This window comes from Mytilus edulis, chromosome 1 (genome assembly GCF_963676685.1).
Source record: "Mytilus edulis chromosome 1, xbMytEdul2.2, whole genome shotgun sequence".
Classification (NCBI taxonomy): Eukaryota; Metazoa; Mollusca; class Bivalvia; order Mytilida; family Mytilidae; genus Mytilus; species Mytilus edulis.
This window is the reverse complement of record NC_092344.1, coordinates 124,899,271-124,927,215: the sequence shown is the minus strand read 5'-3', so window position 1 is coordinate 124,927,215 and position 27,945 is coordinate 124,899,271. Positions and strand designations below refer to the sequence as shown.

Sequence of the window (27,945 nt, the reverse complement as noted above, 5' to 3'; positions counted from 1 at the left end):
CGCTATCACGAGTTGGTTGACCGTTATGGAATAACCGTTTCACAAATGATATCGGATACGTTCCTTAGGTCGTAACTACAATCCCCTTCCCTTTCATGAATCTTACCTACCGAATAAGACTATTTACCGGATTTGTTATCACGTAAGCACCACGACAGGTTCCACATGTGGAACAGGATCTGCTTACCCTTCCGGAGCACCTGAAAACTAAAATGGATAGCAAAACTGCCAACTATGAAATTGATAAAACAACAAAGTTGAGATAAACCATTTCTTGCAGTCTTTTTTAATATGATGACTTCTTTGTGAAGATCGATTTTTTTAATCAGGTGTGGTTGGTACTTGGAAGACTTTGACCAAAAAGGTAATTAATTTACGAATAACGTTTGTGATTCTAGGTTTGGAGAAGTAATAAATTGTTTCTTGAACTAAAAATTGAATTCCACCATAAAGCTATATACATTTTGTTTTGGAATATAACTAGTTAAAACATATAAAAGATATCAGGATTATAATGTGTTTCGAGTGCAAGAAAGGTAATAAAAAATATATTTGAAAGTTTCTTCCTAGGTAAGCGATTTTGGTGTAATGCATCTTCTAGTCTTAATTTGCACTAGAATTTTCTGTAATGAATAAACTTTATAAAGTTATGTAATTTAAATATTTGTTGAAGTTGATAACGCTGATACATTTGATCATTATATCTATTATTAACGCGCATTATTACAATATATAGGACAAATGTCATTGGGTTAATATAACATAATGTTCATGTGATGCATATTCATGTGATCTAGATTACCACCCATGCAGAAAATGATTGGATGATAATTATCCATGTACAAGGACAAGGAAGTGTCTAGAAAACAGACCACAAGGTTAAGTTGGTTGAAGTCGTACCTAAGCTATTTAACGGTGTTCATTAATTGCAAATCTATTTCAGTGTTGTTTATCAACATATCATCGGTTTAGTGAGTAAATGCATATAATATTTACAATACGAGGACAAATGTAAACGAAATATTTGTTGAACCAAATTGTCATATATATTTGTTGAACCAAGTGGTCATGTTACATTAACATAACTTTGGCCTATTTGACCAAATTAATTTTATTAGTGACAATTTACGTATCTTATCTTTGCAATTAATAAAACTTGGCTGTAACGGTTGTAGTAGTTGTAAAATGAACAATTTTGAACAAATTGTTGTCTCTTTTGATCCAGTAATAAGTTGAATAACAGAAATATTGAGAAAAATCAAAACCGGAAAGTCCCTAATGAAATAGCAAAATCAAACGCCAAAACACATCAAATGAATGAATATCAACTGTCATATTCCTGCACTTCGGAAATATAAAACTCATAAAGTGCTAAATTCAATTTTGAACAAGAGGGACAAAAGATACTAGAGGAACAGTCAAATTCAAAAACAGAAATATACTGACATCGCCATGGCTAATAAAGAAAAAGACCAACAGACAAATAATTAAATAGTACACAAGACACAACATAGAAAACTAAAGACTAAGCAACACGAACCCCACCAAAAACTGGGGGTGATCCCGGGAATGAATTTTGAACAACAGTTTCTTCTTAGGTGATAACTTATAAATCAAATCAAATCAAATCATTTTATTGATGTAAAATCCAAATATTGGATTGTTACCAAGACAAACATGACAATCATTACAAACATATAATATCTAAATTTAAACAACATTCATATTCTTATAAGACTATATATTTAAATGTTTTGGAGGAGCCGAAACCTTTGCAAATTTGAAAGTACAAGTACATACATTCATATTAATGCAATTGTTATAATATTTATATGTTATTTTATTATGACAAAAATATGTTTAAATAAAATGTATAAAAGCAAACTAGTCTCGTTCATAGTTTTATATGATTGTGTTATTTTTGGAAAGTGAAATAATTTCAATAAATTGAAATTTCCATGACAGTATGTACTTTTTAAATTCCAGAGCTGTATTTTATATGACATTCGCATTAAATTCCATTATATTGCCATCGATATGTACATGTACAAAACAAACAAATGAAACAGGTAAAACTGTTAAAAATTAGGGGTACAGCAGTCAAACATTGTGTTATTATCTTAATCGCTATAACAAGAAATACATATGTAAACAAACATTGGCACAAAAACACAAAACGGGATGTATAAGTACAGAGCCACGTCATATTATCAAAGAAACACAAAAAGACATATACACAAAGCATATTAGCAAAAATGAAATATAACAATACAAAAATATAGGTATATTATTATATTTCCAAAGGTTGATAATATGTTCTTTGTATTTAAACGACTTACATGAAGGCAACACTAGTATAAAAGTCATAAATCAATTGAGAGAAAAAAAAATCCAGGTTAAAAACTAAAACCTAGGGAAATACACCAACTATAAAAGGAAAACAACTGAACAACAGAAACACTGAAATGCACCAAAATAAACAACAATGTGACATGCATAGAAAGAGCTATAAGTTGACAACTTCGTATTCTTGACTTATTACAGGATATTTTGAGAAAAATTGTGGGTTGGACAATGTTTTATTGCTTGTCAAATCTCCCGCTCTTATGTCAATGTTAAAAAATACAGCTAAAATGAAAACATTACATGACAGGTAACAGTACAAATAAATGCAAGAACATTCAGGATAGAAGAAAAATATACAAATGAATAAAATAATAATACATTTCGACATGTTAACCACAGAATAATAACGAGCACTAAAATTAGTTTACAACATAAGGACACATTTTTGTATTTGTAATCAGGATGATAATATGTATTAATGTATCCTATTCCCTCTTTAGTTTTTAACTTTGTACTCTAGACGGTGGTTTGCTTCAATTTCTTGTTATTTTTCGAATGCTTAGCTTGTTTGTCTGTCTTAGTATGTGTATTTAAGCACCTACATGTGACGTAGTTTTTCACGGTGAATTGAACATCTCTACTGAAGTTGCAAGCGGCAGGTTCGTGTGTAATTTTGCTTGTTTCCATGGTCAACAAATATAGAATGAAAAATAAGTATTTGATAATAATTGATAACTGTACCATTCTTAACGACTTTCAATATATAGATATAGGTAGATGTAGTATGAGTGCCAATAAGATAACTCTCAATCCAAGTAACAATTCATAAAAGTAAACCATTATAGGCCAAGGTACGGCCTTCAACACGGAGCATTGGCTCTCACGGAACAACAAGCTATAAAGGGCCCCCAAAAATAATAGTGAAAATCCATTCAAACAGGAAAACCAAGTTCATAGTCAGATTGAAATTGTGATGAAAGGTAAGTACATTTATTATTGGTACATTTACTATCAGTACAAAATGCTAATCATATGATAAAAAATTGTCCTATTTATTATCAGAGCATAAATGTTAGGATAACTTGTGTGTTATTTATGTTGGACGGGTATGTTTGACCAGAAATGGCCGAAGCTCAGGACTCGCCTCTTGTAAGCTTTACATAGATTATTTATCTATATCTTATATTTTGCTTATCTTTCTTTTTAATTTTTGCCATTGGGCTGTCAGTATATTTTTGCCATGGAGCGCTGTCAGTTTATTTTTGCCATGGGGCTGTCAGTTTAGTTTTGCCATGGGGCTGTCAGTTTATTTTTGCCATGGGGCTGTCAGTTTATTTTTGCCATGGGGCTGTCAGTTTAGTTTTGCCATGGGGCTGTCAGTTTAGTTTTGCCATTGGGCTGTCAGTATATTTTTGCCATGGAGCGCTGTCAGTTTATTTTTGCCATGGGGCTGTCAGTTTAGTTTTGCCATGGGGCTGTCAGTTTAGTTTTGCCATGGGCATAGTTTTGCCATGGGGCTGTCAGTTTATTTTTGCCATGGGGCTGTCAGTTTATTTTTGCCATGGAGCGCTGTCAGTTTAGTTTTGCCATGGGGCTGTCAGTTTAGTTTTGCCATGGGGCTGTCAGTTTAGTTTTGCCATGGGGCTGTCAGTTTAGTTTTAGACTTATTAGTTTGAATGTATCTATGGTATCTTACGCCTCTGTTTTAAACATATTATAATCGTAAGGTATGATAACTGTTTTAAATGACATAAACATATTATACATATTATAATCGTAGGGTATAATAACTGTTTCAAACGACATAAACATATTACAGTGACTTGACTGTTAGTGTTGCTATTCACCAATTACAACTCATTCAAAATTTTGACCCAATTGCAATTTGTTTTATTAAATCAAATTGTTCAACTGGTCAAAAATTTGAACAAACTGTTCAGCCAAAATGTGAAAGTGCAAAGTGATAAAATTAATCATACTTACAATCCTATAAGTCTGTAACTCCACTGTATTGATGTATTTCCTAAATCAGTCTATCAATCTGTATAGTTATATTACAGCCATTACCATACTAAAGGTGAACTGTTTTATTTTGAATTGCTATAAAAATGTCAAAACTAAGCTTTTATAGAGTTTTTCTTTCGAAAAGTATTCTATATTTATAAGAATCACACACTATGTGAATAAAAACATTTCATATTCAGTAAAATATTTGAAATTGCAATATGTTTGTAGGAAGGGGAGATAATCGCTTTTTGGTTTCAAAAAGTCTTTATTCAAAAGAATAGTATTTTAGGTTATCTCCCCAAGGAAGCATATTGTTATTTCATACATATTTTACTGAATATGAAATGTTTTTATTCACATAATGTGTGATACTTATAAATATAGAATACTTTTCGAAAGAAAACTCTATAAAAGCTTAGTTTTGACATTTTTATAGCAATTCAAAATAAAACAGTTCACCTTTAGTATGGTAATGGCTGTAATATAACTATACAGATTGATAGACTGATTTAGGAATTACATCAATACAGTGGAGTTACAGACTTATAGGATTGTAAGTATGATTTATTTTATCACTTTGCACTTTCACATTTTGGCTGAACAGTTTGTTCAAATTTTTGACCAGTTGAACAATTTGATTTAATAAAACAAATTGCAATTGGGTCAAAATTTTGAATGAGTTGCAATTGGTGAATAGCAACACTAACAGTCAAGTCACTGTAAGGATGTACTTAGGTGAGGTTAGGTGAAAATTAATAAATTAAGAAGTGAAAATTGATACTATAAGCTAGTAGAGCATCAATTGAGGATTAAAATAAACTAAAAATATTGATAGGTCATGGACCTCCTTTTCGAGATATTTGAGATTTAAAATGTGGCGGGAAAAGGCTGACTCGGACTTTTACCTTATATTTGCATTGGCATTATTTGGTCTCAAAACAAAGAAAGAAAATCAAGAATCTTCTAAAATTTTGGTAAATGACCATTCATGAGCTAATAAGTCTTATATGAAAAAATAAATGGGTGTTATGGGGCAAAATATTTTACATTGTATTGTATGGAAAAACACCAAGGAGTCCGAACATTTGACACAGATTCCAAAACCTCACCTAAGTACATCCTTAAACATATTATAATCGTAAGGTATGATAACTATAAACATATTATAATCGTACGGTATAATAACTGTTTTAAGCTCTTTGAGATATTCATCATTTTGAACGAGATACACGTCAAAACTATTTATCGTTACAATATTATTATCCATGGTACACTTGTCCTTATACATATAATTATAATGATCATGACGAATTTTTGCTTCTAGTTTACTTTGTCTATACTGGTGTAAATTTTTTAAACTTTTTTACCAAACATTTTACTTATTTATAGTTTGAAGCATGACCGAAATGTAAACGGTATTATACAGTATTGATTAGCACGTCCATGTAGTAACACAATTCTGTTATTTTCATCTAAATATTAGTAAGCGATATATTTGTCTACCTTAACCATAAGTACAATGTGTAAATTGTGCTCATTGCTTATCTCCGTTGAGCAATCTTGCATTGATGTATACAAATACAAATACAAATACAAATATTTTATTGGCACAAACTCAATTACAATAATTGGCAACGGCCCATACAGCTAGTATACAAATAGTAATGATGCAGCAATTAAACAATACTACATAGCATATCATTGGGTACTTTTCGAACAATGAAATGTGCAGTTATAAATATCAATATATATAGGTTAATTTGTAAGAATAGACTACTGACATAAGTATATTGTTTGTTATAGCTTCAACTTGTTCATATTACTCATTTATAAGGACATTTTTCCTTAATTCATATGATTGATTAATAAAAGATGATATTGATCTAAGTGTTTTTCTACACTTGTTATTAAGTAGTAGTTTGATATATTCATCCTCAGTTTTGGATTGTTTGTCATAATTTTTGAAATAGGACAATTTTGATATAAGAACATTTCTTTGTGATTCATATTTTGTGCAGTGCAAGATAAAATGTTTTTCTTCTTCTATATTTTTATAATGGCATAATTTGCACAACCTTTCTTCTCTGTTAACTTGCATGTATCTACCTCTTTCAATTTCAAGATTGTGTGCACTTAGCCTTAGTTTTGCCAAAGGTGCCTTATCTTTCAACATATTCAATTGGTCAACATAGTGTGCACGTTTATTTGAAAAACAAAAATGTCGAACAAATGATAGTTTTGATGATTCTGTAATATATGAATTCTGTTCTTGTAAAATTTTGTCATGAATTCGTTGTTTTATTTGAGCAAGCATATGTGTAATAGGTACATTAAAAGATGTCAAATATGAGAAACCCAGATTATGGATACATTTCTTCATATTACTTGTCCATAGGTTGTTTTCTCTTGTTTGAAGAAATATGTCATGAGCTGAGACTTTGTTAGATGAGATTGAATGATCTGAAAATTTCATGGAAGACAATAAAGTTTTAGCTTTAAATGGGAGTCTACCAAGCTCACTGCGACATGCATGGTTGGAAGTTTTACAGTGAACCCCAAGAATTTCTTTCATAAATTGTATATGAAACTTTTATTTTGGTTCTTTCTCAGTACTTTTTTTAAATTGATTCAATATCCCAAACTTCACTTCCATATAATAAAATTGGAAGTACCATTGTATCAAAAAGTTTTTCTAAAAGTCTACATGAATTGTTGAGACTAAGAGATTTCTTTATTTTGAATAGAACTTTTCTAGCTTTTTCCATCAATAAATTGGAGGCAAGGTTAAATTTGCCATTGCATTTTAAAGTTATCCCAAGGTAACAATATTTATCAACTGTCTCAATATAATATTTGTTGATAGTAAAAAAGTTTTGAAATGATTTGCCGGTAGAATTGAATATTAGGACTTTTGATTTTGTAGAATTTACTTCCAGCTTCCAATCCGTACAGAACTGAGCTAGAGTGAAATTGATTGCTGAGGTTTTTTTACAGTCTCTAGACTCCTACATATATATTTGAAATTTATCACCTATATGTTCTTCTATATAAAAAATCGCATACATTAAAACCCTCGTGATCTGTTAAATCCAGCTATCTTTAAACATTTCCTCTAATAAAAATATCAAAATGGTCCAGCTGGGTATGTATTTCAATAAAGAAAAACGAAAATTTAAATAAAAGAAAGAAATGAAAAGTGGAATCATGTATTATACATTTCAGGATAAGTTAAGAAAAGAATTAAAAAAAATTGATAAGACTTTTCAAACATGCTGTACTTTCTACAAACGAGTAGAAGACATACTTGGGGATGATAGTATAGATAGACTAACACTGGCTATAATACAACAGTATGCTCTAGGACAACAAGAAAATGCAATACATTTACAAGTGAACGAGAAACGAAAGCAACTAGTAAGAGTATGGGAATGTCTCAGGATTGGAATAATAGGTAAGACATTTATCACAACGAAACAACTAGATAAAGTATAGGATTCTCTTAGGATCTTGGTCAAATGTAAAAAGTAAAATCACAAAAAAAACTGAACTCCGAGGAAAATTCAAACAAAAAAATCCCTAATCAAATGGCAAATTAAAAACTAATACACATCAAACAATGAAATGTTCAACAACTGTCATCTTCCTGACTTGGTACAGGCGTTTTCCTAAGAAGATTAAAGCTGGTTTTATAACTAGCAAAACCTCTCACATCTATGACAGTCACTTGAGTCATGTTTCACAACGTAACAACTAGAAATGTCAGGATAAGATTTATAGATAAATTATTTATCACAACAAGACATTCCATTCCATTTTTTTTTTAATCCCTTGATTTGCCACTTCCTTATAGATTCACGAGATTTCAACAGCAGTAAATTAATGACTGTCAATTAATTTAAACCCTAATATCCTTTGTATGTTAACAATTATTTTTCTTAGGAAATATTTGCTTACGAGTTTTAATAACAAATTTCTTATGTAATGACTCTTTTTAAGCATTATATTTATAATAAACATAACATATCGAACAGTTTATATGTTACTTTCTTCTTCTTCTTCTTCTTCTTCTTTTTCTTCTTCTTCTCCTTCTTCTAATATTGAGAATGGAAACGGGGAATATGTCAAAGAGACAATAACCAAACCTAGTATTTATGAACAAACTTTATCTTTGTCTGGATTCTAATTCTTATTCTAATTCTGTGGAACAGGATATGCTTACCCTTCCGGAGCACTTGCGATCACCCCCAGTTTTTGGTGAGATTGGTGTTGCTCAGTCTATAGTTTGCTATGTTGTTTTTTGTGAACTATTCTTTGTCTGTTTGTCTTTTCATTTTTAACTATGGCTGTCAGTTTATTTTCAATTTATGAGTTTGACTGTTCCTCTGGTATCTCTCGCGCCTCTCTTTTAAGATAGAACATCTGACATAATTCAAAAACTTTGAAACCAACTACCCTATATCCTTCATATATACATACAAATGAGTATACTATAATTACTTTTTTTTTATTTTGTTATGTTATTCAGGGGAAGTTGCAGCGGGTAAATCCAGCTTGATGAATTATTTGATGGGTGATAACTACCTCCCAATAGACCAGGGAATTTGTACAAAGGTTGTATGTGAAGTCTATAACAGTGACTTCAGATATGTCCAAGTTTTGTTTTGCGATGATACAAAACTGGAAAAGTTATTGGAGAACAATCCTGATGACAAGAATTGGCATTGGTTAGGGGAGATAATCGAAAATGGATATATTTTTTGGGATTTGACAAATGAGCAAGTGAACGTGAAATGTGTCAAGATTTTCTGGCCGTTAGATATATTCAAGGTAATAGTTTAGAGGAATAATTAATCAGTCCTTCAAGAATAATTATCTTTTAAACCAAAATGGCGTTACATTTCATACGTCGTGTTATGAAATATTGAGGTTTTAATTGTATCTGGTGAAGGATGGTCCAGGAAAACAGGTTTTTCTCACCAAAATCAATTTCAAGCGTTTAGTTAGAGGTTACCCTTCCGGAGAACTTTAGTTCACCCTAGGGTTTTAGTGGGTTCTTGTTTCTCAGTCTTTATCATTAATGCACGGTTTTGTGGACTTCGTCATTTTCTTTCTTGTTATGTTGGGTGGGCGGGTTTTTTTTCCACATGGAACCGACCGTGCACTTCCGCTGCAAACTAATTCCTTTATTCTTATTAGGCAAACTTCATACAGGAGCTTCAATAACATATAAACGGGACTGGTATCAATAATGCGCTTCTTTTTCTTATGAATATGATGATGCCCTTTCATAAAATAAGTAATTTAAGCTTATTGTACTAAATATTTGAAAAAAGTTAAATCACAAAAATACTGAACTCCGAAGAAAATTAAAAAAGGAAAGTACTTAATCAAATAGCAAATTCAAAAACTCAAATACACAAAATGAATGGATAACAACATATTTGTTATAAAGAAAATGGTGGATTGAACTTGGTTTCATAGCTAGCTAAACATCTCACATGTATGACAGTTGCATCAATTTCCAGTATATTGATAGTTATCAAAGGTACTAGGATTATAATTTAGTACTCCAGAGGCGCGTTTCGTCTACATAAAACCCATCAATGACGCTCATATCAAAATATTTATAAAGCAAAACAAGTACAAAGTTGAAGAGCATTGAGGATCCAAAATTCCAAAAAGTTGTGCCAAAATCGGCTAAGGTAATTTATGCCTGGGATAAGAAAATCCATAGTTTTTCGTAGTATTCAAAGTTTTGTTAACAGGAAATTTATAAAAATGACCACATTATTGATTTTCATGTCAACACCGAAATGTGGACTACTGTGCTGGTGATACCCTCGGGGACGAAACGTCCACCAGCAGTGGCATCGACCCAGTGGTGTAAATAGTTATCAAATGTACCAGGATTATAATTTAGTACGCCAGTCGCGCGTTTCGTCTACATAAGACTCATCAGTGACGCTTATATCAAAATATTTATAAAGCCAAACAAGTACAAAGTTGAAGAGCATCGATGCGTGAACACAACAAACAGCTCTTATAGATAAAAACAGCGACATTCATCAGCACCTGCAGAGTCTTATCTTTCCTCTATTAAACTTTTCATTGAAAAAAAACAAGCATGTGTGAACCGTGTATATTCAAACTTAGGTTAGGAGGCGTGTTTTTATATGGTTTGTAGTATTAAGCGATAGTGTTACATTATTTAAAAAACAAATCGGTATTGTCCTAAAAAAACAAGACCTATAATGGTTTACCCTTTTTTAAATTGTTATTTGGATGGAGAGTTGTCTCATTGGTACTCACACCACATCTTACTATATCTATATAAGAAATATTCTTAATGCTTTTAAACAAAACATGTTTTTTGAGACACACAATCTCACATCAAACGAATTGACAACAACTTTTCAGGTTCGTACAGATTTGTCTTAGTTTCCTGTGTTATTCATGTACATGTTATATTTTATTTCAAAAACTGATGCAATAGGATGGTGTGATCTATCCAGAACATCCCGTTAATCTTCTGTTGCTTAAGTTAATATCTTAAAGTTCTTAGAAACGAAATTTCCTCAATCATAATACAAAAATATGCTTTTTTCAAGGACACCGAGTTGTTGAAAACACACGATGTAAGCGAGGAGAATGTAAGTATAAGTGATAACGTTCTCTTATTATTATAATTAATTTCATTTGTACACACATGCAAACGTGAGCAGTAAAAATAACATAGATGAAAAATGTTGATAAATGATTTTTACTCTGATAAGAAACTAGATTTTCTGTTGGTTCGGTCTCATGAAGATGTCACAAATAAAGTCATCTAAATGTAAGATGTTTGGTCTAGAAGTTTAAGGTTACGTCAATGATAGATTTAAGATAAGGACCACTACCGTCTTAATCTGTCAGATAATCCAGTCCAGGCAGTTCACAAAAACCACGTGACTGGGTACTCATCTGTCGAATCATCCATGTAGGCAAGTTCACAAAAACCACGTGACTGGGTACTGATCTTTTGAATCGTCAAGTACAGGGAAGACCGGTTTGTCAGAAATTAAGTAAAATGCCTACAAATAAATATTTTTTAAAAGAGTATTTATTTTTATCTCAGATTTTTTATTTTGGTAATGACGAATACTTATATTTCCATGCACTGTAAATGCAAAGCCTGATTTTGGTTGCTGATAAAAAAAAAAGATTATAATAATTATAATAAATAATTTTCTGCTACGTTACTTTTCTTCGAGAATATTTTTTTCTAAATCATATATTGTTGTGCGTTTGCTACAAAATTAATATATATCATATTGTGATCTATCATCAGACATACCGAATGCATCGAATTTCTAAATACAAATTAAAGTTGATACGAACTGAGGATGTAGTATATAATGATATTATTAGAAATGGAAAGTGAAGGTGTACTAAACTTTCTTTTGTGTTCTAACTATCTTATAACGGACGTTGCTTTCCTCAAGCGCGCGTTAAATTATCTTGATAAACCAACCAATGAAATCATACTTGCAGAAAGGATGCGAATGAGTATTACTATTCTAATTTAAATATCAAAAACCTTTATGTTAAACATATAGTTTCGTAAAGAAATGTAAATAAGGTTTAAAGCCACGTATTTTTAGATATATACCACAATTTCAATTGAGAAATATTTAGAACACATTAAGATACTAGTAACAAAAAAGTTATACTTATCAATTATTTCAAACATTTTTTTGATTGCAAATTTTCCCAACAATATGTTATTCACGTGATCTGTGTTAAGCGGTTCTCACACGCAGAGTTGAACAATTGGCTGCTTTCTCCATTTCCTTGTATAACCTGCAATGTTGAAATCCCACCTATCGCTCAATCATCAATGCATCAATTAGATGATTAATTTAAAAGTGTGTATCGCGTCCACGGGTTATGGATGCCAAGGGTATGCAAATGTAAATAAATACAACTCTCATAATGAATACCGATATTTATCAAAGGTACCAGGTTCATCTTTTGATACGCCAGACACGTGTTCTGTCTACATAAGACTTATCAGTGAAGCTCAGCTCAAAAAATTAAAAAGTAGTGTTGTCAAATCGTCCACTATTGTATAACCGGTTACTCGGATAATCGTTCGACCAATTTTAAAATCGGTTAATCGGTAGTTTGAATTGGTGTTTGAAAGCCAGTTCCTTTGGAATTTCAACCAAAGATGAAGAACTAGATCTTCAATCACTGTATTGGATACCTAAACTACATAAGTGTCCTTACAAACAACGGTATATTGCTGGGTCTTCGAAGTGCTCCACGAAACTTCTTTCTAAATTATTAACATCTATTTTATCAGCAATCAAAGACGGGCTTCAAAGTTATTGTGACACTGCCTATTCTAGAGGTGACGTGAATCAGATGTGGATCCTTAAAAATTCCAAAGATCTTTTAGAGTACATACAATCAAACTCTCTTTCATCTTGTAACAGTATTAAAAAATTTGACTTTTCTACTCTTTACACAAGTATTCCACATTCCAAACTAAAAGACAAATGGAAAGAGTTGGTATTCCTTTGCTTCATAAAAAAAAATGGCCAACGTAGATACAAGTATCTTGTCTTCGGGAGGGATAAATCCTACTTTGTAAAGGATCACTCTGATTCAAACAAAAAACTCTCTGAAACTGATATTATCAAGACGCTTGATTTCTTGATTGACAACATATTTGTTACGTTCGGAGGACGTGTTTTTCAACTGACTGTCGGCATTCCAATGGAAACAAACTGTGCCCCTCTACTTGTCGACTTGTTTCTTTATTATTATGAGGCTGACATCATGCAGGAAGAAAGATAAGAAGTTAGAAATATCCTTTAACTCTACTTTACGCTATATAGATGATGTTCTTTCACTAAATAATTCAAAACTTGGAATGCACCTATCCCATCGAACTAGAGATAAAGGATAGTAAATTTGGAACGCACCTATCCCATCGAACTAGAGATAAAGGATAGTAAATTTGGAACGCACCTATCCCATCGAACTAGAGATAAAGGACACTACAGTAAAGTTGGCCTCATATCTTGACTTACATCTAGAAATTGACAATGAGTGTCGGTTGAAAACAAAACTTTACGACAAAAGAGATGATTTCAGCTTTCCAATTGTGAACTTTCCATTTCGAAGTAGCAACATTCTAGCAGTACCTGCATACGGGGTATATATCTCCCAATTGATACGATATTCCTGTGCTTGCATTACCTATCATGCTTTTCTTGATAGAGGGTTGCTACTCACAAGGAAGCTATTAAACCAAGAGTTCCAAATGGAACGGACGCCATCACGAGTTGGTTGACCGTTATGAAATAACCGTTTCGCAAATGATATCGGATATGTTCCTTACGTCGTAACTACAATTCCCTTCCCTTTCATGATTGTGACATACCAAATTTGACTACTTACCGGATTTGTTATCCCAAAAGCAACACGACAGGTGCCACATGTTGAGCAGGATCTGCTTACCCTTCCGGAGCACCTAATATCATCCCTAGTTTTTGGTGGGGTTCGTGTTGTTTATTCTTTAGTTTTCTATGTTGTGTCATATGTACTATATTGTTTGTATTGTCTTTAGTATCCTACACATAGCTATAATATGTGGTATGAATGTCAATGTGATCACCTTCCATCCAAGTCATAAATTTACGCTTTTTGAATTGAAGTTTATCCTGTGAGGATTCCTTGATAAGTTTGACTTTTAATTTTCAGATGTATACACCGTATCAACTATGGCGTTTATATCAACTTAAGGTTGAAAAAAAAATCTTTATCTTTTAGACGCGAATATGTCTGTAACCGATTATTTCCTTTGCTCTTGTCTCCGAAATTAATGTGGAGTGTTTTAATTTGAAATGATTAAGCATGTTACTCGTACTATCACGTATACATTTAGTACATTCACATTCAATTTGGTTTGCATTTCACAATATTTTAGTTGACATTTTGTTTAAAGTATATAAAAGCCTTACACGACGGAGGTTGCTCATTAAGAAGTAGGTCTACACGCTATTAGATAAAAAATAAAATAATGAAGTAAATCGTAAGATTTAATCGTATTACTGATTTAACGTTACTGTTAAAATAACATGTATACCAATTATGTTTCATTAAGAACTTGCCCAAAGCTGAGCAACAAGTTCTAATTAATTCTATGTTTTTTTGGATTAACAATAGCAATCAATATACTGGACAATTGATCTGTCAAATTAATTACTGCGACGACAATTTCTAAATAAACATAACTATTTAATGATTTCAACACAAATTTATATCAAATCTATCAAAATTGAAAAAAAAATGTCCGGTTAACCGGTTAGCGTTTTTGGTATTCGGTCGTTGACAACAGTATTAAAAAGCCAAAAACAAGTACAAAGTTGAAAACCATTGAGGACCCAAAATTCAAAACAATTGAGCAAAATACGGCAAAAGTAATCTATGCCTGGGATAAGAAAATCCTTAGTTATTCGAATAATACATCCTTTTGTAGGTAAACTAAAACAGTAAACTTAAAATGGCGATACAATTGATATTTTTTTTTCGTTTTAGGAAGATTGTATGGCAGAAAACGAATTAGGTCATCCGATGGTAGGTAATACGTTCCTTTGTTTTCCTCTCATTGTTGATGTTCTTTCGTTAAATGGATTCTTAGAAATTCTAAAGAACTTCGGGATAATTTCAAATCTTGGTCTGTTTCTGAAATTAATTCTAACATAACTTTTGATTTTTTAACCCTGCATGCCACCATTTCAAATGTGAAATTATAATTGTTTTGAATATACATTGAACGACAAAATTTCTTCCTATGTGACATTTAAATTTTCTGACGCCAAACACGCGAAAAATGAATGTGTTTTTTTTTTTTTTTTTTTTTTTAATTTGATAGATTCTTTTTGTGTATTTTTGTAAATGTTTGTTTGTTTGTAGATTATAACACAGTGATGACTGCTGTAACCATATTTTGACTACTTTACCGATTATGTCTTGAAAAAATAACGATATTTTGCGACTGTCATACAAGTGAGAAGTTTAGCGCTATAAAACCAGGTTCTATCCACCATTTTCTACATTTTAAAATGCCTGTCCCAAGTCAGGAATATGACATTCGTTTGATATGTTTTATCATTTGATTTTACCATTTGATTAGGGACTTTCCGTTTTGGATTTCCCGCGGAGGTCAGCATTTTTGTGATTTTGCTTTTTCCATGCTTTCAGCTTGTAAAGAAATGCTTTTGCTTAATCGAATTATGACAAAAGAACAGCGATATACTACTATTGTTTGTATTCATATACTTGACAGATATTAAAAAAAAAAAAAAACACCGAATGAAATATATGTTGTGCAATTCAGTTATGAAAACATGAACACTATTGAGAATATGAAATGGCAATCAATGTTTTTTTTGTATATACACACTAATGTTTATGAATTAATCGAATTAAGTTATAATGTAATAAACCAAACGCATACGTAGAGAAAACTCGTCATGAGGTCTGCTAACAGGTATCAAAAAAGGAAAAAATATATTTTGAAGAACCGAAGAGATAAGTTAACGCAATATTCTAACATGACGTCCTTCAAACGCTTTGAGTACACACACGTGGTAAAATATGAATATATTGCCAGTGCTGTTCCGATTGTACTCCCACGTCATATGCTTTTTTATGAATGAGATACCCGACGTCATAGAACAATGGCGTTAGAATGTAAGCATTTTACGGGAAAATACACGCTTGTGAATCCGAAAATCATCACAAGGAAACATACACAAATGATGCTAAAATGTGGCAAAAGCCCTTTATTGTACATCATATAAGACATATAAATAAATTATCATTCAAATTCATCCAAAACTGTCTAAATACATTATTTTAAATAGTTTAAGCATGTCACTAATGCAGTTTGCTCCGTTCTTTAACGCTAGTTTATTAGTGCGTTTATTTATGGGAACGGCAAATATTTGCCTACACCTAGAGCGCTTCGATCCAAAAGAATTGCCGTATGTGTCCTATCAGAATCGAAATAATTCATGGGGGCTTGAATATATCTAGATTTTACCACGGGTTGTCCCTTTATGCCGATATTTTACCCCTCGCTATCGCTCAGGGGTAAAATATTTGTCATAAAGGGCCAACCCGTGGTAAAATCACGATATATTCAAGCCCCCATGAATTATTTCTTAAACAGTCCAGTCAAGCTAAGATTTAACCTCAAACTAATTGCAACCGAATTTTTTTTAGTTCTAATCTATAGCATTATGCCCTTTATATACCCAGAAAAAAGTCCCTATAATCTAACTTGAGGAAAACTCAAAATCACATTTTGTATTTCCTATGGAATATTAACATTGGAAGGGGATATAACTCTTGCAGTCAGTTTTTGGTTGTTTTTCTGGAAATTTATGTAAAGTATGATACTTTGATTGGTTATAAGTTTGTATTTGACTAAATTATGTAATATTCTGCTTATGAAATGTACCAAACCGAAGTGTTATGGGTAGGTTTTTTTTTCGTGCCTTTTATATGAAAGAAATTGCAAATTTGAAGCTTTGTGACCATTTTGAAAAAATAATGTAACTTGGTATTGTTTATATCTGTATATTGTATTTTTTCAGCAACTTACTTATCTAAAGAAACTTTAAACCACAAAAAGAGGAATACATGCTTAATTATTTTCATTAAATTTGAGATTCTTTACCTTAACATGTTGAAAAATTCAATAAATGGTCAACTAACCCGCCTCCGGGTGCGGGAATTTCTCGTTGCATTGAAGACCTGTTGGCGACCTTCTGCTGTTGTCTGCTCTATGACTATGGTCGGGTTGTTGTCTCTTTGGCACATTCCTCATTTCCATTCTAAATTTTAATTTTAACTAATGAATTACAAAATCTAGATTATAGCTTGATTAAATATATTGAAACATCTTTAGAATTGTTTGTTATACTCTAAAGACCACTAAAAAAATCAAGAATCAACACATTCTGATGAATAGAAGCGGTAAAGTTATAATTGTGTATCAATTTTTATGGATATTTTTGCCTTTTTTGCAAGAGTTATCTCCCTTTTCAATACAAATTTACATAGGAATTTAAAATGGTGTTTTTTTAGTCTTCCTCAAGTTAGACTTTTTTCTGTGTTTATTTTGGGTATACTGCTAAAGATTAAAACTTAAAAATCTTCTGTTGCAATTACTTTCGGGTTAGGATCAAATTTATGCTAGATTGACTGGACTATAAGCAACAAAGACAACATATTGTTCACTTTCTATTGAACAGATACTTAAAAATCCATCTGTTGTGTTTGTGGACTATCCTGGACTGGATGATTCGGTAGATGAAGACGGAAGTAGTCCTAGTCTTAAATTCATCCTTGGGAAAATCGAAGAGAAAATGGTGGATGGGTTTCTGATTCTCATTGACAACTCACACCACAATTGTATGAAAGAAGTAATTATCTTATAATAACCATTTGACAACTCACACCACAATTGTATGAAAGAAGTAATTATCTTATAATAACCATTTGACAACTCACACCACAATTGTATGAAAGAAGTAATTATCTTATATAACCATTTGACAACTCACACCACAATTGTATGAAAGAAGTAATTATCTTATAATAACCATTTGACAACTCACACCACAATTGTATGAAAGAAGTAATTATCTTATAATAACCATTTGACAACTCACACCACAATTGTATGAAAGAAGTAATTATCTTTTAAAATTCACATTATTACTGTTTGCAGATAGTTTTATTTCCCGAGGGTATCACCAGCCCAGTAGTAAGCAAGTCTATGTTGACAGGAATTATCATTGATATGGTCATATTTATAAATTAACTTTTTATTAAACTTTTGATTTTTGAAATACTAATGCTTTTCTACCCCAGGAATAGATAATATTAGCTGACAAAACTTTTGATTTTTGAAATACTTATGCTTTTCTACTTCTACACCAGGAATAGATTATATTATCTGACAAAACTTTTGATTTTTGAAATACTTATGCTTTTCTACACCAGGAATAGATTATATTAGCTGACAAAACTTTTCATTTTTGAAATACTTATGCTTTTCTACACCAGGAATAGATTATATTATCTGACAAAACTTTTAGGAATTTTGCTTCTTCAATGCTCTTCAACTTCGTACTTCATTCCGCCTTTTGAACTGTTTTTGATTCGAGCATCACTAGTAAGTTTTTTGTAGACGAAAGGGGCGCAAATACAAAATTCAATCCTGGTATCTACAATGAATTTATCTGTATTTTGTCACTTTTCTGTTCTTAATGCTAGAAAAATGTCAACCTGACCCTTCAGTACGAATGTTCCAACCAGAGATATAATCGGTAAATGAGTGTGCATATTATCCTTAACTATTGGTAGTGAATGTTGACATTTAAAGATAAACCTGAGGACGGTCTGGATTCACTCAGGTTATGTTTACCTTGATCTATATTCTCAAGAAATTGCTGGGATTAGAACATCAATAATTTGATGTTACCTCTGATAAATCAGCCTTAAAAAATTTTGAAAATCAATATTTTGTATTTTTCTCCTTCGCCATCGATATTATTGACGGATGCATACATTCAAATCTAATTCAACATGCCAATCCTTCTTTTCAGATACAGAAGTTTATGTCTCACGTTGTTGTTCAGATTCCTAATTCTAAACTTGATGCAGACAAATGTTTGTTTATATGTAACAAATGGGACCTCGTGTCAACGAAACCACATAAAAAGATTGAATTGAAAGAGTCGGTCCTTAGAAAATTACAGGAGGAATGGCCTACAGTTCAAGAGAGTCAAGTCATCCAGTTTTCTTGTGTTGAAAAGGTATTTGAATGAAATTTTACAGCAACATATTACAATTAGTTTAATTTTTTAATGAGTCAATATCTACTGCAAAATCTGATAGTTAAAATAGTTTCGATATAGAAAGTTTGAACACCAGCCCGAGACTATTGAAGCAACATTGTGATGACAAGACGCCTTTACTTATTATTTTGTTTTAGAAACATGTGTCTTGTTAAAAAGTGGTGAAATATACCAGAGGAACATTCAAACTCATAGATAACAACTAAACTTACAATGTCATGGCTGAAAATAAAGACAACCGGAAAAACTACAGTACACAACTTATAAAACTAAAGACGAAGCATCACGAATCCCATAAAAAGGGGCGTTCTCAGGTGTTCCAGAAGGATAGGCAGATCTTGCTTCACATGTGGTACCCTTCGTGTTGTTCATTTAAATACAAACCCAGTTAAAAGTCTAATTTGGTAGGTCACATTTGCGAAAAGGGATCAACGAGATTGTAGTAACGACAGAAGGAACATACCGATATTCCGTAACGGTCAACCAACTCATGATGGGACCGTAAAACTTAAGAAGTTGTGATTTCAACTTCACCTTTTAGGAAATTTTGGTTAAAGAGTTTGAGCAGCAATCCTCTTTCAATGAAATCTCGATAGGATATTCAAGTTCGGGAATATCTAACCAATTGGGAGACATTTTGTTTGACTAGATCGTCAGTATTTGTATAGGATTTAGGATTTTCAACATTTTGCTTTGAGCATCACTGAAGTAACATATTGATATGGTTATTATATTTACTAGTTTATAAAAAAAAAAGAACCATTCAAAGAAGTTTTTGTTGTTTCAGCAAAATGAAACTGAATTGATCAATGCCTTTTACCAATTGGTAGTAACAACAAAACGGAGACGATTGGAGGAGTATTGGCTGTAAGTAAAACTGAAAATACAGATTTGTTTGGGTATTAAAATTATCTGTTACAAAATGTTAGAAATTATTATAAATTAAGGAATGTATCTCACTCATGCAAAGCTCTGATTCCTTTCACGCACTTGGCTATACTTTTTGGACCTTTTGGGTTATAGCTCTTCATCTTTTATATAAGCTTTTGATTTCAAATATTTTGGCCAAAGCATCACTGAAGAGACATGTATTGTCGAAATGCGCATCTGGTGCCGGAAAATTGATATCGTTAATGTTATTCTATATGTGTCAACTACTGAGCAAGGGTTTTGTCAAAGAACGTCTCTTCCTTTTCTCAAAAAAGTTAATCGAAAAATACTAAGACCTAATAATTAAATATGCTGTGTCTATTTCATATATAAAACAAAATAGTCTAAAACGTTATCAAAGGTACCAGGATTATAATTTAGTACGCCAGACGCGCGTTTCGTCTTCATAAGACTCATCAGTGACGCTCATATCAAAATATTTATAAAGCCAAACAAGAAAAAATTTGAAGAGCATTGAGGATCCAAACTTCCAAAAAGTTGTGCCAAATACATTTAAGGTAATCTATGCCTGGGATAAGAAAATCCTTAGTTTTTCGAAACATTCAAAGTTTTGTAAACAGGAAATTTATTAAAATGACCACATTATTGATATTCATGTCAACACCGAAGTGTTGACTACTGGGCTGGTGATACCCTCGGGGACGAAACGTCCACCAGCAGTGGCATCGACCAAGTGGTGTTAACAGTTATCAAAGGTACCAGGATAATAATTTAGTACAACAGACACGCGTTTCGTCTACATAAGACTCATCAGTGACGCTCATATCAAAATATTTATAAAGCCAAACAAGTACAAAGTTGAAGAGCATTGAGGATCCAAAATTCCAAAAAGTTGTGCCAAATACGGCTAAGGTAATCTATGCCTGGGATAAGAAAATCCTTAGTTTTTTGAAAAATTCTAAGTTTTGTAACAGTCAATTTATTAAAATGACCACATTTTTGATATTCATGTCAACAACGAAGTGTTGACTACTGGACTGGTGATACCCTCGGGGACGAAACGTCCACCAGCAGTGGCATCGACCCAGTGGTGTAAATAGTTATCAAAGGTACCAGGATTATAATTTAGTACGACAGACACGCGTTTCGTCTTCATCAGTGACGCTAATATAAAAATATTTATTTATTTATAACAAGTACAAAATTAAGTTATGGAATCTAGGTTATGAAGTTGTTTATCTCTTTATTTAACTTTAGTTTACCCGTTACTCCTTTTCGTGCTATCATCCGAACTATTGTAACTTTAACTTTTCATATTTTTTAAGTTGGTCGCCACATTTTTCAATATAACAAAATTATTAACATCTGTTATACAATTGGCAGGCTAATCTAGTTTTATAAGCAGGTTTAACCAACCATATTTTTCGGGAAATGCCTGTTCAAAGTCAAGAATATTGCAGTTGTTTTACACTTGTTTCCTTCTCCATCAGCAATTTGGTAGCAGCATCGGTAGTAACAGTTTTGTTTGCAAAAGGGAATTAAGCTTTCCTGTAAGCACCATCATACAGTTGCAGTTACAAAATATTAAACTCGCTTTTATGCTGACAAAGAGTAGACAAACTAGGGATAGAATTAGATAAGATAAATGTATATGATTCTATCTATAGAGTATATATGATATGGGTACAGGGGAATTGGAATTGAGTTTTTGACGTTTACATGTAGGTCCGTAATTTCAAATTATTTCTGGAAATAGTTGGTGGTATTTTAGTTCCAGAATCTATAAATTTAGGGGTAAGGGGTATGGGGTGTCCGATTCCGAAACACCGAATATAAAGAAACGAAATTCTGTAGTCCCGAATAAGTAAAGACAAAATCCTGTGTTAAAGGTTCTACCATTCCTCAATAATATCAAATTGGAATATGAGATATTCTTTCAATTTTTAAGGTTAAAGAAATATGGATAGAAACTAATCCATGCATGTTTCATATTATTTATATTTTATTTATCTGTAAAGAGAAAGATTAAAGTTCGTGAAGTGAATACACAGACAGAACTGCCCCCTTGCGATGACTTGATTTGTCAAAAGTTGGTTAAACGGAGAAATGAATACGCAGACAGAACTGCTCCTTCCGAATACCAGTACTTGATTTGTCAGTCTACTTATCTTTTTTGGATTGTTCTAATGGAGTTATATATTAATTACTCAGACTCTGTTAAAAAAAAACTAGTTTACTACTAGAATTATTCCTTCTTTACCTTCAGTGTCGCTTTTCCTTTTCTGAAAGAGCCTGTTGTTAACTAGCGATCCATGATGATTATTATTACTAGGTTAATGTTATCGAGAAACACCACCCGTGGAGATGTTGAGTTATACCCAGGAAAAATAGTTTAAAAGGAATGATGACAAGTTATCATAGAAATTAAGGTTGAGACAGAACAACAAATGACTATTATATTGATATGTATGTAAAAAAAATAATCAGTGTCGAAATTTTAGTGAGGTAATTGTCTCACTTGCCTCAAGGGTAGCTACGGCCTTGTTAATTGACCATATCATAAAGGAATACTTTTGAAGTATGTGATATTTATCAGATTTTGAAACTTAACGTATGTACTTTTTTCCGAGTCAATCGTCAATTCTAATGATGAGATCATAGATTTGCGTATGTTAACTGAAAAGTTGGATAATCACAAAAGCTGCACATAAGAAGGACATAAAAGGACACAAATAGTTCATAATCAATAAAGATAGGTACACTCTACAGAAAAAAACTAAAATTGACAACAAATCACAGAACAATGGGATTATAGTTGTTTCGAAGAAGCTTTTAAAAAAAAACAAAAAAAAAACAAACTTTTTGGCATATTAATTTATTTAAGTGTGCAAAAAAAGTATTTTCGGGCATTTTTACCATAGATGATTCTCTGCCAACGTGTAGTAAAGGTATCTAAACTTGTTAGTACTTATTTTTGATACACTCTTATGCAAAATCTTACATTTTCTTTATTATTTCCCCCTACCCATCATTTACCGATATATGCTTACATTACTAATATTTAGAACTTTCCCATCAGGTGGCTGACAAACCTTTGTGAAGTTGCATTGGGACTCATCAAATGTCGGCATCAGTGGTGCAAAACTGAAGAAACAATGACGGAAGTAAAACAGAAAGCTCTAAAAGATGCGGAGTTTCTAAAAGAGGTTAAGGCAGATTTACTCGTTAATGGGGCTGCAATCTTAGACAACAAAACTGATCTTGTAAAGAGAGATTATGAGGCTTACTTAAAAGAAAGATTGCAAGGATATTGCAAGTCAATGATTTTGAAAAAGAATAGTTCGTTTACACATGATCTGTATGAGGCAAAGAGAGACTTTAGTTTAAATTTACAAACTTTCAAAGAAGATATTGATGTTTGGTTTCAGAATCTCCAAAATAACATTGTTAAACAATCTTGGCTTTTAAATCTATTTTATAAAACCAGTTGCCAGTCGGTGAACCAATTTGATTTTCTCCTACTTGGACTAGTAATGGTTATTCCTTTGGCCAAAGTAATATTGGTAGGGGCACTACTTAAAGATGAAATTGATGAAGCACGCATGAAAAATCCGAATCACAGAATTAAGATGGAGGTTAGCCTACTTAGTTACCATGTTGAAGAAATACGGAACAATTTCATTATGCATATTGAACGTCAGATGGCACTTCTAAACAATATCGGTAAATTGGAAATACAACCTTGCAATGAGCAAATAACTGACCGCTTACAAAGAGTTATAGATGGGCTTTTAAATGTTTTCCTCAGAGATGTAGCTGTCCATGAAATACCACCGGAGGATGTGCTGGTTATTGAGGAACTCGACAGATCAAGACATTTTGTTCACACCGTTCAATGTAACGGTCTTGGAGAGCTAGCTAGAAAGAAAATAGAAACAAGAATACCACATAAACTAAAAGGAGATGAAAAAAGCAGGGCAGAATACTCCAAGAGCTTGTCCACTCAAGTAACGTACTGTAGAGAATTAATATTGCTAAGGTGAGTTTCATGCTTTCAATTTCATATTTAAAAGGAGATTGATGAAAAAGGGTGTTCGATTCTCACTTTAAAAATATCCAGCTCTTCAAAGACTATAATAATTAACTAGTATATTTCACAATAAAAAAAAAATTAAAGACGACAAACAGAGAACGCATATTTTAGTAAGTCAGATGATTAATTTTGAAACTATAGTTAAACATGTTATCGTATGAGAGGGATGCCCATGCAAACGTCTCCCTTTTCTCGAGCTTGAGTGATTAACCAAGTTAAGTGTTTGGACCCAAATGAAATGATGAAATTCCCTTTGAACCTCATTCAATTAATCGATTGGAAGTTCCACTGACACATTTTGCATATCTTGGAAGAGTTTATAAAATCAAACTACCATAAAAGATATATTTGCGTTTTGGTTTGTTCAAGCCCTTTAAAACATTGAATGCAGTAAAGGTCTTTGGAACATTAGATAGTATAGCACAACTTACCTTGCATTACTGGTCACAGTAACATATCTAACAAATACGATTATTGAAATGATAATAAAATTTGCACTCGTGTTGGTCTATATTATGCCACAGTAGTCATTATGGAATTACATCCATCCCTCTCTTGACCACTTAAGGTATCCTTTGATATACACAATGATAATATTAAGGTAGATCACTATTGGCATAGTCATGCCTTTCCTTTTTATCAGGCAACTGTAGTTTACCGCTGTTCAATAGTCCTAAATCGATTAAGGGAAACATATCGGGTTATAAACCACAACCAAGTTAACACTCAACCGCCACATATGTTACAGTTGCTTTAGTTTTGCATTAACTATTGTTCTAGATAAACCTATCATACAAATTGTCTTCCTAGGAGTTCAAGAATCACAGAAGTTTTTCCATAAAGAACTTGGTTGATATGACAAACGATTGCATCAAACTTAATGTTATTCGATTCAAATTTATACAGTAAACAAACCGTATGCCAAAATATGTGGTATATTAAAAACGTCTGTTATTAAATCACAATGTTGGTGCAATTGAAAGCATTAGTTGTCTGTTTTTCATTTACCTGGACGAAAGGTATATAGATGAAGCATGACTAGAGAAAAAAATGAGAACAATGTTTTTTTTTTACAAACTACTGATTATGACATTGCATTGTTTATCAGCGATGGTGCCAGAATTTCAGGCTCATATGAACCGACTACTACTATTATAATCAAAATATTAATGAATAACATAGTACAAAAAATGATGTTGTGTAATTCTTTTTATAGATTTTTTAATCACTGTTAAGAATGCCAGAATTTTAGGTTCTGTGGCACTAAATGAGAAATATAAATTAGAACCAAGTCGCTTCGTGTTTTTCATTTCTGTTTATAATAGATTAATGCTAGATAATTTTTTTTCAAATACTATTCAGATGAACAAGGAATATAAAGGGAAATAACTCTATATAACCTTTTTATTTCTTCAATAAACAGGAAACTAAGCGTGCTAACAGCTGACATGGACTATCAACATTTTGTGCAGTACAAAGGTTCATGCATAGAGGATGTAGATGGTTGTATTACATTGTACTTGTTCATGGAGAAATGTGATGGTAATCTGGATGACATATACGTAGAGAAGGGATTAGGTTCCAGGAAAATGATTGACATTTGTATAGAGACGGCTAAAGGTGTTAACTTTCTACATAAACATGGAATTGTTCACCGAGATATTAAGCCTCAAAACTTTCTGGTAAGTTTACTCACAAGTTATACTTAAGTGATTACCCGAACTATTTCGTCATTTACCAATAATTCAAAATATAAATATAATTTCGTTTTTTACAATGGCAAGTTTACAGACATTTACTATTTTGGATACGTGTTTTTGTGAAGCTTTGACCTTTCCCATAATTCAAACATTAATTTGGAATATAAAGAGAAAAATGAAATCATTGAGAAAATGGACATTTATAAGTCCAATAAAACACATTAGGGCACTGATGTTCAAAATCTCATAAACAGATTCTGAAGACAAATCTATAAACGGATTCGCGAAGACAAATCTCATAAACAGTCAAAAATTAGGGAAATCCCTTTAATTCTAAAATGAGCTATGCGAATTTACATTTTGTCGTATATTACAATTGGAAATAGGATACACATCGATATAATTACATTACATTTTATATTAGGCACAAAAGCTCTTTCAAACTCAAAAGTTAACGACAAATTGACAACGCCATGGTAAATAACGGAAAAAGAAGAAAAGACAAACAAAACACAACACATAAAGCGATGATGATGAATATAAAAGTTAAGTAGGTCAAAGTTTACTACTGATTTTTCTATTTTTTTCAAGGTCAAAGACGGTATTATCAAGATATGCGATGTCGGTCATTCTAAAGAAGAGGACAAAATTGTAACCATAGGATCAGAGCGAGGTACTAAAAAGTATCACCCTCCGGAAATAATGAATGACTATTCCATGCACACACCAAAATCAGATATATACAGCCTAGGTATGGTCTTCTGTGAAGTGTGGAAAGATGGTTGGACTAAATCAACAGGATTATTAAGTAGTCTATCTAACACAGATACAAAACAGAAAGTACAGAAAGCTATGAAAAAGATAATAACAGGCTGTTTGCATAACGATCCAAATAATCGTCCAGACATTCAAACTCTTCTAAAACAACTATACTCAATTTAACAAATGTGTTAAAGATAAAACCTTAATCCTGTTAATTGTGTTCATTGCTATTTCTAGATAAGAAAATGCCTGTACCAAGTCAGGAATATGACAGTTGTTATCCATTCGTTTTGTGTCTTTGAGCTTTTGATTTTGCCATTCATTTAGAGACTTTCTGTTTTGAATTTTCCTCGGAGTTTTTGTTATTTTATTTTCTATCACAAGAGCTACAACTCAAACATTTTCAAATTCATTAACCTTACAAAATAATAGTTCCGGTTCCCGAAGTAAAACGTTTCACAGCTATGAAAAGCATATGAGTATATTCTGTTATCATTTACTCATTGTTTAAAGCCTTTAGCTGATTTGGAATATGTATGTTGATAATTGTCATTTCGCATATGGTTATTACACATTTGGGTATATGTATACTGGAGGGTGATCTCAAACATTTTAAAACCCGCTGCATTGTGTGCCTGATCCAAAGGCCTCGAGCCCTGTTAGTTTTTTTTTTAGTTTTTTTTGGTGCATTTTGGTGTATTTGCATGTTTCTGAGTTGAGTATGGCTTTTATTTCGATGTATACATTATTGTTAAGGGGCCAGTGGAAGTTTTTGTCTGGGTGCGTGATTTTCTCGTTAAAGACGCCTTTGAGGCCTTGGGTGGAATTCTGTTTTTTATCGTCTTTAAAAGGTGCAAAAACCTAAACGTCTAAAACATTATTATTAAGAACATGTGACCATGTACCAATGATTTGATCCAATTCCTCTTTTTATGTGGCAAAACATCACATCCTAATAGAGTATTACAGGTTTCAAGATGTGACTTAATCCTTTAACAAAAACAATCTTCTGAGAATGTACTGATTTTTCGACTTTCACGTTTATAAGTTTGATGAACAATGAAATTGGGGCGCAAATCTGTAATTCATATGAACTAAGTTGATGTCACCTCCCCTACAATAACTAAAACATAAACCTGGTATGGAATTTTCGTACAACAGTGTGTCACTTATATCATAGGAGGGGCAAAGTAACAGGTAATGGCAGCATATGGTAGATTAA

The 27,945-nt window shown here is 32.2% G+C and overlaps 1 protein-coding gene across 4 annotated transcripts; it reads left to right on the top strand.

The window, feature by feature from the left end:
* The first annotated feature begins 826 nt into the window (after positions 1–826).
* LOC139505552 (uncharacterized) lies at positions 827–27,011 on the top strand. Of its 4 annotated transcripts, none has more exons than XM_071295078.1 (11): positions 827–975; positions 7,537–7,804; positions 8,879–9,180; positions 10,962–11,003; positions 14,941–14,979; positions 17,667–17,837; positions 19,026–19,235; positions 20,065–20,144; positions 23,248–24,207; positions 25,685–25,943; positions 26,553–27,011. In XM_071295078.1, the coding sequence occupies exons 2-11, from the start codon at positions 7,543–7,545 to the stop codon at positions 26,901–26,903; spliced, it is 2,676 nt and encodes an 891-aa protein (XP_071151179.1). In that variant the 5' UTR covers positions 827–975; positions 7,537–7,542; the 3' UTR covers positions 26,904–27,011. The 4 variants fall into 4 exon arrangements, with proteins under 4 accessions (XP_071151179.1, XP_071151196.1, XP_071151181.1 ...); XM_071295095.1 differs by lacking the exon at positions 827–975 and adding an exon at positions 2,926–3,005 and having other exon boundaries at positions 7,576–7,804; XM_071295080.1 differs by lacking the exon at positions 827–975 and adding an exon at positions 3,406–3,495 and having other exon boundaries at positions 7,576–7,804.
* The last annotated feature ends 934 nt before the right edge of the window (positions 27,012–27,945 follow it).

Excerpts from the sequence above, each read along its gene's own strand:
- LOC139505552 (XM_071295078.1), top strand. The coding sequence starts at position 7,543 with ATGAAAAGTGGAATCATGTATTATACATTTCAGGATAAGTTAAGAAAA. Across the intron at positions 14,980-17,666 it reads ACGAATTAGGTCATCCGATG|ATACTTAAAAATCCATCTGT; the intron begins GTAGGTAATACG and ends TCTATTGAACAG. Across the intron at positions 20,145-23,247 it reads CGATTGGAGGAGTATTGGCT|GTGGCTGACAAACCTTTGTG; the intron begins GTAAGTAAAACT and ends CTTTCCCATCAG.